This window comes from Anastrepha obliqua, chromosome 6 (genome assembly GCF_027943255.1).
Source record: "Anastrepha obliqua isolate idAnaObli1 chromosome 6, idAnaObli1_1.0, whole genome shotgun sequence".
NCBI lineage: Eukaryota > Metazoa > Arthropoda > Insecta > Diptera > Tephritidae > Anastrepha > Anastrepha obliqua.
Genome location: NC_072897.1, coordinates 32,821,997 through 32,835,872, shown reverse-complemented (window position 1 = coordinate 32,835,872; position 13,876 = coordinate 32,821,997). Strand labels below are relative to the sequence as shown.

Sequence of the window (13,876 nt, the reverse complement as noted above, 5' to 3'; positions counted from 1 at the left end):
GACATAACACATTGCATCTTGGGCGTATTCATGCATATGCCTTGGACTGCCTGTATACGATGAAGGTAATATTACCATTTGACCAATGTTATTAATGTTGGTATCGTTGTTAATTGCATCTCGTAAATGTATGTATTCCTCACAGCGTAATTTTCTTTGGTTGAATCTAATGTAATTCAATCGTTCTGTTCGCATACATGTCAAAAATATACTGATGAAATAATTTACGACATTTTAAAATGTGATTCTCTCATTTTCTCTTATCATGATTCTGTATGTATAATAATTAATTGCGCTTACAGTTTTATTTGTTTCTTGATCATTTGCTGGATTTATTTGTTTTATATCAATCGAATAACCATCTTCACCACGACAGAACATAAGAGGATATTGTAATGCATCATATTTTCGATGCGTTTCATTAACACGTTGCAGTGTATCATTTCTTCTTTGCAAAACAATATCTCTTGGTTGAAATTCATCTCCAGATATAACAATTGCAACCTCGTTGCTTGAAGTTGGTTGATTGTATCTTCCACGATGTTCGCCGGCAGGCGTTTTATTTTCATCAATTTTAATTTTATGATTATCAGATGACAATTTTTCGATTGTTGTTTTAAAACTTTGCACGAAAACATTGTGTGTGTGTAATAATTCTTGTAACTCTCTCATAGTGACTCTGTTTATATTTCTGGAAAATGCACACCGTGCTTCAAGTTCATCATCGTTGTCATTAATGAAATAAATTTGCAAAAATGTTGACTCTTGATCGGGTAGTGGTAGTAATGAACCTATTGTGATGTGATATGCTTGCCCTTGAATCTGAAAAAAGCCATAATTTAATAATCCATAAAATCTAATGATTCATTTGATGTGTCAGCGAATGTTGTTGAACGTTGAAGTTTATGTATTACCTTGAACGTTGGCATGAAGTTATCGGTTATAATTTTTCCAGCACCAAAAGATGTCATTTGAAAACATGAATTATGTCTGGAAATTTTTTCAAGAAAATGTTTGGAATCGGGTGATGTTCAAGATAATAATGTAGCTAATGGTTCGGGCGGATATTGTATGTCTGGTAAACGAACTTTTCCTGCAGCGCAACACATGCCTGGTGTTTCAGTTTTGAATTTCAATGCTTGACAAAGTCCGCAAATTTTATCCATACTTCCAATAACAACGTATTTGTGAGATGAATAATCAAGTTGTGGATTATATTGAAATGCTGCACCATTCAAATTTACAGAATTGATATTTATTGGCCGATTTTGAGAACGTGACCTAGTACGATCTCTTTGTTGACTTAATCTATCAGCATGATTTTCCTCACTTTCATTTTGTCTGTGATTTTGCACATTTCTATTGTGACGTGTATTACGTCCGATGTTAGCATGTCTTCTACCAGAGAATGTTAATGCAATGAGAAGGTGCAAATGTTACTGTGGGCTTTTTTTAGTACAATTGAGATTTGAAAGATTTGTAGTAAGGAAATTTAGCACACCGAGTTTATAGACACCTCACTGACTTTTGCCCACACAAAAATTAGAAACACCACACATCTTTCACCTCAACACACAACACATTTCTCACCTCGACATTAAACCAATTAAATTTGTACTATTTTCGTATTTTTGAAATAATAAGCGAATACGTAAAATTCATTACATAATTTTTTTTTCAATTACATTAAAAAAAAAACTTAAAACGAAAAAAAAAAAATTAATAAAAAAAGTTTGCGCCGGGAATTGAAATCGAATCTAACATGTGGCGAGGAAAAATAGGCGGTGCGTTTATTTCTTCGACTGCTTATTTTTTTACCATTTTGTTACTTTTGAAATGATAAGCGGATACATAAAATTTATTACAATTTTTTTTACGATTACATTAAAAAAAAAATTAAAAACGAAAAAAAAAAAAATTTCCGCCGAGAATTGATGGCGAGTCACGTGGGGAGGATAAATACGCAGAGCGTTTATTTTTGCGCCTGCGTTGTGAACAAAAGGTTTGTGATGTCTACGTATGTGTATATGTATGCGCGCGACGCGAATAAGTTTTAAAAAATTCTGAAAGTAATTCATGAAGTTTTTCATTACATACATTCATAAATGAACGTATACTCTATATCTACATAAATGATGGTATATGACAATATACATAATATGTACAATATGTACATGTCAATAGGAGGTATTTGCATTCAGAAAAAAAAAAACGGTTTAAGATAAATTAACACTTATTTTATATTGTATGTCAATTTATAGTTTATGTATTCGACATTATTTACATTCATATATGTGTATGTACATTTGTATATGAAAAACAATAATGCACAAGCGCAAGAATATCATCTTCCTTTCATACATATGTACATATGAATGTATGCCCAATAACCTTGACTTATGTATGTGCACATGTCACAGCACATCACATTCTTACAAGAAATCAAATACACATACGCACTAGTGAACGAGTTTCTTCCTAACAAGTGCAAAAACAATTCTGCTCTATGTAGGTATGTATACCCACTTTATGTCCTATCATATATACATACATATATACCTACTTGCCTTCTAAACTTCCTACAAAATAATTGTATTCATATGTTACTACATCCATGCACGTTCATACATTCATGCATATATGCGCAGCACAGCGCTCCCTTCTTGCTTCCGTGTACTTTTGTCTTTCAGCAGGCGATATTCCTAATATTGTACTTACAAAAACACAATACTTTGATAGACGCAAAAGCAACAGCAAGCGCAACGCGATGGCCGCTTTGCCACCACACATTCTAAAATGTTCTAGAACACAACAAAAACACATACCTCACATGCGCATGTTGCCCAAAGCTAAAATCTAAGCCTAGCGACTACAAAAAAAAAATACATTCGTAGACGCAGTCGCAGCGGCCATGATTCTATCAGCGACGGCGCTGAACAATTTAAAACAAAACAAAAAGTTCATTCATAATTTAGAGCTCATATTTCAATTTCATTCATAAAACGAGCCGCCCATATGCCAATTTGCGCGACGGAAATAGTCAATATTGGAATATTTCGCGAGGAATTATTTGCCAATATTTGATAAATCTTGAATTTTTGTCATGTCGAGTGGTCGCGGCTCCGTATGTATGTATGTACCCTTATATGTATGTAAATATGTCTTCTAACTGTTCGACAGTCGCGAGTTAATGCGACTTAGATTCCTTGAACAATTCCAGCGAATCACATTTTTCTGTCCGCAAAGCCGCATATATGTACCCTATGATCAAAAAGTATCGGGAATGTTTAAATTTAACAAAACAGCGTTAAATTTAAGGCAAATTTTATTATCTCCTTCAAAATATGACCCGTCTGAAGCAACGCACATGTGCCAACGTTTAACCCAGTCCTCCAAACACCCCCGGCAGGCCGACATGGCCTTCAGCTCCTTCAGCTCCTTCGTCGTATTCTCTTTGATCACTGCGATGGCGCGTTACCATCATGCAAAATCCAAGAATTGTTTGCTCACATTTCCGGCCGTTTGCAACATACAGCATCTCTCAAAGTCTTCAAAACGGATAAATAATATTCTTTATTGACTGTCTGGCCCGATGGAAGATACTCATGGTGGACTATGCCTTGGCAATCGAAGAAAACAGTCAACATCACCTTCCCGGTTCTTTTTGTGTTCGTTGAAGGCTTTTATATATTTATATATTATATATTTATATATGTACATATGAGTGTATGCGCGTTTGCCTTTCTGCATGCATCCATGGATATTAGAATATTTTCTCATCAATATTTGTATGTAAGTAGTTCAGATTTGACTGAAGAGATTAAATATAGGAATGCATATTCATATGATTGCCTTAATGGCTGTTTTACATATAAATCAATTCAAAAGAAGTATGAATAATGTTATATAGAAAATAAATTTCTAAATAACAGGTATTAGAAAAACCTGAATAGACTATTTTAAATCAATTCTATTTAAACCAAATACAAAAAATTAAATAAAAATATCGAACAAAGAAAAATACCTAAGGGACTTGAACCTGAGTTAAATATGGGACGATGTACTGCATATACGACACGTCTTTCACGATTGCGCTAAACAACAATTATATTACTAATGAACTTTTCTAAATCACTCATTTATTCGATTTGCAGTTTTATATGCACATATTCTGCGTTAGTTGAAAGTTTGTATGCGTAATTATATGCATATGTATGTGTGTATGCGCGTTTGGCTTTCTGGACGGATATTAGAATGATATTTTCTCATCAATATAATTTGGATTTGATAAAAGAGATTAAAGGCATATGTAAATTAGTTATATTGATGTATTAATTATATTTATTTTTCTCCAGTCCTGCTGAGGGTGAAGATTAGGTTGTCCTTGTGGACCAATTAATTAAATTAATGTTGAGAGGTGAACTGAGCCTCTTAAAAAGAAACAAATTATTTTACGGCTAAGTGCCGGAGTGGATATTTATTTCAGCGACTTGTCTGAAGAGCGCTGTATACCAAACTGATTTCTTAATCCATAGAATATTTTACTCAAGCTAATCCATAGAATATTTTACTTAAGCCAATACTCGCATCACGCCACAATGTCATGGTCGGCAAGCCGACTCAGCAAAATCTTTGGCGATAACGGAAACTCTTGCAGCAAAACAAAAGTGTCCGGTTACCGTCGCTGACCATTGCAGCTATAGCCCGCTGATACAACTTATGTTATGTCGCAATTGCGAGGGCTGTTTCTTAACTTATGAAACTAAAATATCCTATGTTAAGTATTATTTGTTAACTACTCCCCCTTCAAGTATAAGGCCGTCCTCGGCCGACCCAATCCCGGCGACGACTTCTCGTAACTGCTTTGCAGACTTCTTTGCACCGATGATTCGACAAAGAGTGAGGCCAATGCAGATTAAAGCACAGCATATGGCTCCAATGATGAATGCCACACGATAAGCTTGATCAGTTCCGGCGTTTTTCTTGAATTGCTGTATCACCTCCAGATTACGTTCATTCAAACGATGAAGGTAAGGGAGGCTGAGGACATCTTGGGTGGCAGTGATGTTCAGCAAGGGAGAATTGGCAATACCCGGGACTCTATTGCGTACGTTGTTGTGATTGTAAAACAGAGTCCCGTTAATTGCGACTCGGTCTCCGAACGTGATGAGATGCGTGCCTTGTACCTGGATCTCAGTGCCGTTGTCCACCTGAATCCTTGCGGACCCTTCGTTGAGGATGATGATTCCGTCATCTACATGGGTGATTATTTCCAGGTTGCTCGACTGGATCTCGCAGTGTGCCGTGCCACCTGCATGGAGCTCTTTGGCACATGAACTTTCCAAAGCCAGACAAAATGTGGCTCGAGGTGAAGCGGCGCAACTCTGCAGTGTGTGGGTTTCTCCATCGCATTCGGCTATGACGTTGTCAAGCAATCGCACTATGAAGTTCTTGTGGACGACAGGATAAATCGTGATCTTTCTGCAAGCTCTTTTAATCTTAGGGAATTTAATTATAAAGTGTATGGTGTTAATGGATTGGAGAACTTTTACGGACATTACAAACTAGCATTTACATAATTATGCTTCACTTTACTGATTAATACAATTCTGTTTTTATCTTATAACATAATTTTTTTTTTTTTTTAATTAAAGACCTAAAAGTAAAGTATGTAAAAGATCTTGACTTTAAGTCACTTATTGTACAAAGTAAGAATTCTAAGTTGAATAGTTACCGAAGGCAACGTTTAACTAAAGCCGCAATTTCTGTCACAACTCAGTGTGCTTAAAACTTTTCGACGGATAAACATAAGATCTCCTATGGGAGTGTTGGTGGGTTCCTCTAGCCAAATTGATTTCAAATCTGAGTGGTCCAAAATGTTTGGGCTAACAATGTTAGCCTTTGCAAGAGTAATAGCAAGCATTAAATTTTGCAACTCCATCATTAGCATTCTGTTTCTAGACAGTAGTGTTTCAAATAAATGGCTAGTGTCAGCTTGTGAGTTTTTGGCTATCTTGAGAATTTTGTTGACAGTGATTGTTAACTGGTTAAGCTGGTCCTGAACTCTAGTGTTTATTTCTATTTGTCTATTATGGTCTTTTTTAGCAATTTTTTTGTTTTTCTTTTTAAGGCCCAACACCAAGAAAGTTTTATAAAAACTATGCCAAGTGGCTAAAAGTAAGTTGAACAACTATATCTAACTTATACGAATTTGCCTAGTGGCTTAAAAATGGTGTCAAATACGGTACTGCAAAAATAATAAGACTACTACGAAAAAACAAGGGAGTCACCTTAGGTTGTCCTTGTAGACCACCCTCCCTCTAATGAGGACCTCGGTCCCAGGTCTGCTTCCACGGCCTTCTCATCACATAAAGGTGTGAGTTTGTTTCCGAGTCGTCGATTGGACTTGACCAAAACTTTGTCACCAACGTCGAAGACCCTATTCTGCCGATTTGCGTTGTCCCTAGCTCTGAGCATCGTCTGAGCGTTTCTGATCTTTTCTTGTATTTTTTCTTGTGGCTCATCTGGGTGCGCCTGAACCACATCAACTGGTCTCTGGTCGATGACCGAATGGATCGACTTATTGTACTCAGTTGTAGCCAGTAAAATGACTTCTACGGTGTCATTTATGCCGTGAGCCGAAGCATCGGTCGCTAGATCGAATGGCTTCTTAAAATCGGGGTACCTGAGCATTACATTCTCAGATGACAAAATGTCGTGAGCCGAAGCATCGGTCGTTAGATCGAATGCTTACTGACTGTTCCATTTTCACCCTTCAAAATATTGGAGATGGGTCTTGCTATTGCGGCGAAGTCCCTAATGATAACTTGCGAGGCCTAGAAATGATCTGACCTCGAAGAGTGTTTTAGGTTCTGGATACTCCTGTATTGCCTTAACCTTTTCAGGATCCGTCGTGGCCCCAGTTATGAAACCAAGAAAGTTCACGCTTTTCTTAAAAAATCGTGACTTTTCGACGGAGACCCTCATGTTTGCTTCGTGTAAGCTTTTTAGGACCCAATCCACGTGTTTAATGTGGGAGTCCTCATCTTCTGAAAAGATGATTACGTCATCGACATAACCAATCTGCTCTCGCAGTATGTCGTCGATGGTTCTTTGGAAGATGCTTGCTGCATTCTTTAATCCAAAGGGGAGCCTTTTGAACTCGTATTTCCCCCGTTTACAGAGAAAGAGGTTTTTTCACGGTCGCGTTCGGCGAGTATGATCTGGTGATAACCAGACTTGAGGTCTAATGTTGAGAAGAATTTAGCTCTCCCCAAATTCCCCAATATCATTGATATATTTGGCATAGGGTATTTGTCAGGCACGGTTCTTTCGTTAAGTTTACGAAAGTCCATTACCAACCTCATTTTCCTATTGCCCGCTTCATCAGTGCCCTTCTTGTCTACTACCCATATTGGGTTATTGTAGTAAGAGACTGACTTTTGAATTATATCATTTTTTAGCAAATCTTTGATTTCTTTATTAACGAAATCAGCTGCTCCCATTGGATATGGGTAAAGCTTGGCATAGATTGTTTGTAAGTTTAGTATTATTTTATCTTCGATAGTTTCTTTATTAGTTAGATTAATATTTTTTTTTATTTTCTTACAAACAAAAAAAATATATTAGTTTAATATTTATATTTAGAATATGTTTAATAAGAGTTATTTGCTAGTTTCTTATTATATTTAAATCTGGTTTATTAGTGAATAAACTCAAGGTATACATTTGACGGCATCTAGCGGCTCGTCACAGCGAATGCCGTTTCTAATTCCTAAAGCAGCATATGCTACTACTTGTGGGGCGGCAACGTTTGCTGCTGCTATTTGTTGAGCCAACTCATTAATTCTTTGAGTCAATGCTCGCTCCCTCTGCTCGTTTGTAGCGGCCTGTTCAGCTAAAGCATTGCTGACAGCCGACCTTATTATTTCCCTACGCTGATCTGGATCCATTTTACCTAATGGTGGGGAACTGCAGGGAGAAGTCTTGTAGCCGGGCCTCTGATGCGAATGTCACAGTCGGAATCTGAGTCGCTAGACTGCTTGCGAGGTTTTCCATATTGGCTGAACTGTGACATGCGCAGGCCAGTGGCCGCGAAAAGTAAAACGGGCCGTTAAAAGATGGATCGAATTACGTCGTAGCTCTGAACCACGAGAACTGTATGTATTGTTATAGCACAATTTTAGACACATAGAAAGTAACACAGAGTAATTTTATTAACGATCTGGATGATAAATTGTTTCAACTAAAATTCTCAAAGCAGTCACTCTCACGTGTTTCAGAAACCTGGTTCTGATTATTGTTATTAATTATGATCTGCTGCAATATAAAATACTCACAAGTATTAACTAATTTTTATAAAAAATTAAAACTTTTGTATTTGAAGAAAAATTTTGGCTAGAGTATCCACTTACATGATTCACTTAACACAAACAAATTTCTTTATGAGGTTGGTCATTCGCAGCTCCCGCGCTGCTGTCTTAATTGCTGTTGGTTGTTGCAGCTCTTGTGCTGCTGTTTTAGTTGTTATTGGTTGTGGAGTTCGTCCATTAGTTGCTGTTGGTTGTTGCAGCTTCTGTGCTGCTGTTTTAGTTGTTATTGGTTGTGGAGTTCGTCCACTAGTTGCTGTTGGTTGTTGCAGCTCCTGTGCTGCTGTTTTAGTTGTTATTGGTTGTGGAGTTCGTCCACTAGTTGCTGTTGGTTGTTGCAGCTCCTGTGCTGCTGTTTTAGTTGTTATTGGTTGTGGAGTTCGTCCACTAGTTGGGCGCCAATTAGTTATATGATGTATGTAATGTAGTTATATGATGTATTAATTATATTTATTTTTCTCCAGTCCTGCTGAGGGTGAAGATTAGGTTGTCCTTGTGGTCCAATTAATTAAATTAATGTTGAGAGGTGAACTGAGCCTCTTAAAAAGAAACAAATTATTTTACGGCTAAGTGCCGGAGTGGATATTTATTTCAGCGACTTGTCTGAAGAGCGCTGTATACCAAACTGATTTCTTAATCCATAGAATATTTTACTCAAGCTAATCCATAGAATATTTTACTTAAGCCAATACTCGCATCACGCCACAATGTCATGGTCGGCAAGCCGACTCAGCAAAATCTTTGGCGATAACGGAAACTCTTGCAGCAAAACAAAAGTGTCCGGTTACCGTCGCTGACCATTGCAGCTATAGCCCGCTGATACAACTTATGTTATGTCGCAATTGCGAGGGCTGTTTCTTAACTTATGAAACTCATAAATGTCTCTTACAAGTAAAATATCCTATGTTAAGTATTATTTGTTAACTTGTACATATTTTCTGTTTTGATTGATTTATATAAAAATCAGGTCATATCCAGTATGAACTATTTTATACCGAAAAGAAATTTCCATTTATGAAATTCAAAAAAAAACAGTATTTTAAAGAGATTTTAATTAAAATAAACTCAAAAATTTACCAAACTTTCCTGGTTTGAATTGTAAAAAAATCTGCAAGAAAAAAAATATGACTTCAGGACTTGAACCTGAATTAAATACGTGCCAAAAACAAAACGAATAATTCCGCCGACTTTAGCTTCTGCACCACAAATTAACTGCCTTCTTAATCGCAAATGTATTCGCTTCGCTGTGGGCATGAAATAAGTCGATTTCGTTAGTAGTGTGGCGAAAAATCTTATGAAATTCCTTAGTAGTGTGGTAAACGCAGAAAAAATCTGAATTCCTGTCCTAGCGTGGTAGTAGAGAAACCCTCCACTTGCGTGGTAAATATCCGCAATCCCCCACTAGTGAGGAAAGTTGAATTTGAAAATTCCTTAGTTTGAATCTACAAATTAGTACTCGAAAAAAGCTCATTTAACATTTGCTCCTTCTCATTGCATTAACATTCTCTGCTTCTACCTCTTGGCATTTCTTTTACCGAATCAAAGTGGTCTTCTTTATGTCACTCTGAGCTCTTGATTGCTACTTTTCTTGTTTTTAAACTGGAATTCAAATTAACATACTGTTAGCGCCATCTTTTAAAAATATAATTGAACTGTGAGCACGCGTTGAAATGAAAATTACACAGAACAGAAATGGGAAATGATCAGCAAAAATAATATATATTTTTGAAATTTTTCTTGAAAATATCAACGGAAAGTGTGAAAACCATCTCTTTTCTTAAATATCTTAAGTAAAAACTTCTAAAATACTAATTATTTTTGCCGATTTCTGTTGTGTGTATATTTCACACCATTTATTCAGTGTTTCACTTGTTAGCAATCATTTGCAAAATTAATATATTATATATTTTGTAAATTTTTCGTGAAAATATCGTTGGAAAATGTGAAAATAATCTCTTCTCTTAAATATTTCTGACGCACTTTTTTTATCTCTTTGGTTGATGCCTGGAAACTGCTTCACTTGAGCACTTTACCAAATAAAACACTTTCTTGTTAGTTTTAACATTTACTTTCACTACGCACCATTACTGATAACCTTTGGTAATCTTCGAAGAAAACGGCCTTGCCTAAGTAATTTTTAGCGACGACCTGTTCAGGTTCGTTGAGCTAATGGTTTTGCTTCGGTTATCCCGAAGTGTGGGTGTAAAGAAGAAGTATTAAGGCAAAGTGTAAAGTTCATCACAACGCGAAAACGGCTGAATTTATATATATATAGATATAACGAAAAAGCCACGAAATCTTTGTGGACAACTAAGCAATTACTATGGCGATCCTGGGGCCTCAGCCCTAGTATGGCCCTCTGGATATACACCCAAATGGTTAGAACAATCATACTGTATGGGGCACTAGTATGGTGGAGCAAATCTATTCAAAAAACCGCGATAACCAAATTAGGAAAAGTACAAAGGCTTGCTTGCCAATGCATCACAGGGGCTATGAGAACTACCCCAACAGCTGGCATGGAAGCACTCCTTAATCTCCCACCACTTTATTTAGAAATCCTAGAGGAAGCAGTTACGAAAGCACTCATGCTAGACATGAAAGAAAATTTCAAATTAGGCAACTTCACCGGTCACCTAAGTATCCTAAATAAAATCAAAAACACCATAAGCATGGCTCAACTTTGAGACCACATTGACCCAACCCTCTGTTTCACAAAAGGATACACAGTTACCTTTCCTGAGAGGATCGAGTGGAAAACAAACCCAAAATGGATGAATGATGATTCACAAAAATGGTACACTGATGGATCAAAAACACCTTATGGTGTAGGACCAGGAGTAGTGGGTCCCAGAATCCACAAATCATTCACTCTCACCATGGACACCACCATCTTCCAAGCGGAATTATACGCAATAATGGAAGCAGCAAACATCATGTAACGTAGAAACCACAAGAGAGTAAAGATTAGAATACTTTCGGACAGCCAATCAGTTCTGAAAGCTTTAGATAGCTATACCTACAACTCAAAAACTCTCTTAGAATGCCACAAGGCACTCAATAACCTGGCATCCAAAAACAATGTCTCATTAATTTGGGTACCAGGACATGAGGGATATGACGGCAACGAAAAGGTAGACTTTCAAGACAAAAAAGGGGCAGATGTAAATGTCATCGGACCTAGTCCCATGTTTGGATTTAACAAAAATAGCCTAAAACAAAAAGTAAAATACTGGGCCAAAACTCTAATAACTCAGCATTGGAACAACGTAGAGGATCTTAGACACTCCAGGTCGGCAAAACCCCTCCACTGAACCCTCCCCGAGGGTGCCGACTGGAAAGAGGTACCACAGTTCTCATCCTGCACTCAGTTGAGAGGTAGCTAGCTAAGGTAAGACTCCACGGATAAGTGTTCGTTACTCCTTAATAGTACAGCATTTGTAAATGGAGTTTTACCATGGTGTGAGGTAAAGGGCCGGATCAAGATGTCATGCGACCCGTGCCGAGGATCAGCCTGGCTGGGGGCCCTTTTCAAAAATAGCCCAGTCGCTAACGTGAGCTTACGGATACCTGGCGCCCTCCGTAATAACTAGCCTTGCCTGTGTAGTTCGGAGCTATGCACAGGTGAACATCTCTTCTCCGACACTCGTGGGACCAACAAATGAACAATTCAAAAGATAAAAAATTAAAAGAAACAAACAAATCAGAAGGGGCAGCAAGCTCCGAGAAGCGAGCAGCGTTCAAAACGAGCTCTCAATCTGCCACCACGATGACTGTAGTCAAACTTAGTCAGAGTGGACCGGCGGCAAGCGCTGACACTGGGACTGAGGTTAAGCCTAGCCCCAGTACATCGGCACCTCCTGCGGTGGCTATCGGAACCAGACCAATTAGTCGACGTCCTGTGGCTATGCGGAGAGCTGGTGAAGAGACTGCCACAGGTAGCACCGAGGCCAGTGCTCCTGCCGGAAAATGGCCGACAGTAAGGATCACTGATCCAACTAAAGCAGGGTACCTGGAGAGGCGTAATACCGCCAGGATACTCAAAAGGCTGCACGAATCTCCACCAACAACGGAGAAGCTGACGAAGGAGGTAAGGGAGTCGATAGAGTGGGCGAAGAAGGTTCTTCCTAACTTCACCCTCGAAAGGCCAACCACATCGTCAGCTGCCACCAAAAGACAGAGGTCTACTGAAGAGGTTAAACCGTCAGCGAAAAGACCGAAAAATCGAGGCATAGCGCCTAATAAAACGTTTGCGGAAGTGGCCCGCAATCGCATCATCGTTGGTGTCCTGGATGAGGGTGATCCCGAAGGAAGAATTCCCAGAGCCCAATGGAAATGGGTGCAGGCCGCTCTGACCAACGTAACGCTGGAAGTGCTACTAAGCAATCCAGGTTCGCCCCCATCATGCACTGACGCTGGCTGGTACCAAGGCCAGATTAAAATTATAGCCTACGACGACGAAAGATCGGTGGAGCTATACAAGACTGCAATAGCGAAGATCGGGGAAGTCTACCCTGGAGCGAAGCTCGTGGTAGTAGACAAAAAAGACATCCCGTCTCGACCGAGGGCACGAGTTTGGGTCCCTACACCCTCTGACCCACAGCAAGTCATGCAGATAATAAGTGCATGCAACCCAGGCCTTCCTACGGGGAGCTGGAAATTTGTCAAGGTCTTTGACAATACCGTAACAGTAGACGGTGTGGTGACGAAACGTGCCACAACGCAAGTAATGCTGTTACTAACAAACGATTCTCTAGAACCTTTGGCGAAAAGCGAAGGTATGATAAACTATGGTTTTGGCAAGGTTAAGGTCAGAACCTATAAAACAGATGCTGATGCCATCGACCAATTGGCCTCAGAAATTGAGGCCAATGACGCTGAGGAAGATCCTATGGAGTCCTCAAGCGACGTCGAAAGCATCGACATAGAAGGATACTGCTCGTCAGGGTCTGAGCTCACAGCTAGACTCAAGAAAATGAGTACAAGTACGACAACTGAGCTTACAGCTGGTTTGAGTACAACATACTCAGAAAAAGAGCTCTTGAGCGACTCACAGGAAGATTCAGAGAGTGTTAACCATGCGTCTTCTACAAATAAATTTACATCACAGTAAGCTAGCATCACAAGCCCTAATTGATCGCATGGCAGCAGACAACCCTGATTTTGTCCTCATTCAGGAGCCATGGATCAATGGAGGGCGCATCTGCGGGTTGAGGACACCGAAATATAAGCTGTATACAGCAGACTGTGAAGGTAAATCAAGGTCTTGTATTATGGCAAAAACAGAACTAACCACATTTATGATTTATAAATATAGCAATAAAGACACAACTACGATAAGCTGGGAGACAGATGGTAACAAGTACCGGCTATCGTCCTTCTATATGGCACACGGGGATCCAGTCCCATCGCAGCTGTTAAAAGAGCTAATACTGGACAGCGAAGCCTGCGGCAAGATATTACTTATGGGAGGCGACGCAAACGCCCATCACACTACCTGGGGTAGT

General features: G+C 38.8%; 1 protein-coding gene across 1 annotated transcript; it reads left to right on the top strand.

Annotated features, from left to right (window-relative positions):
• The first annotated feature begins 12,138 nt into the window (after window positions 1-12,138).
• On the top strand, window positions 12,139-13,482 carry LOC129250314 (uncharacterized). Its single transcript, XM_054889946.1, has one exon. It carries the CDS (start codon window positions 12,139-12,141, stop codon window positions 13,480-13,482), a length of 1,344 nt encoding a protein of 447 aa, XP_054745921.1.
• The last annotated feature ends 394 nt before the right edge of the window (window positions 13,483-13,876 follow it).

Coding starts and splice junctions, on each gene's coding strand:
- LOC129250314 (XM_054889946.1), top strand. CDS start 12,139: ATGACTGTAGTCAAACTTAGTCAGAGTGGACCGGCGGCAAGCGCTGAC.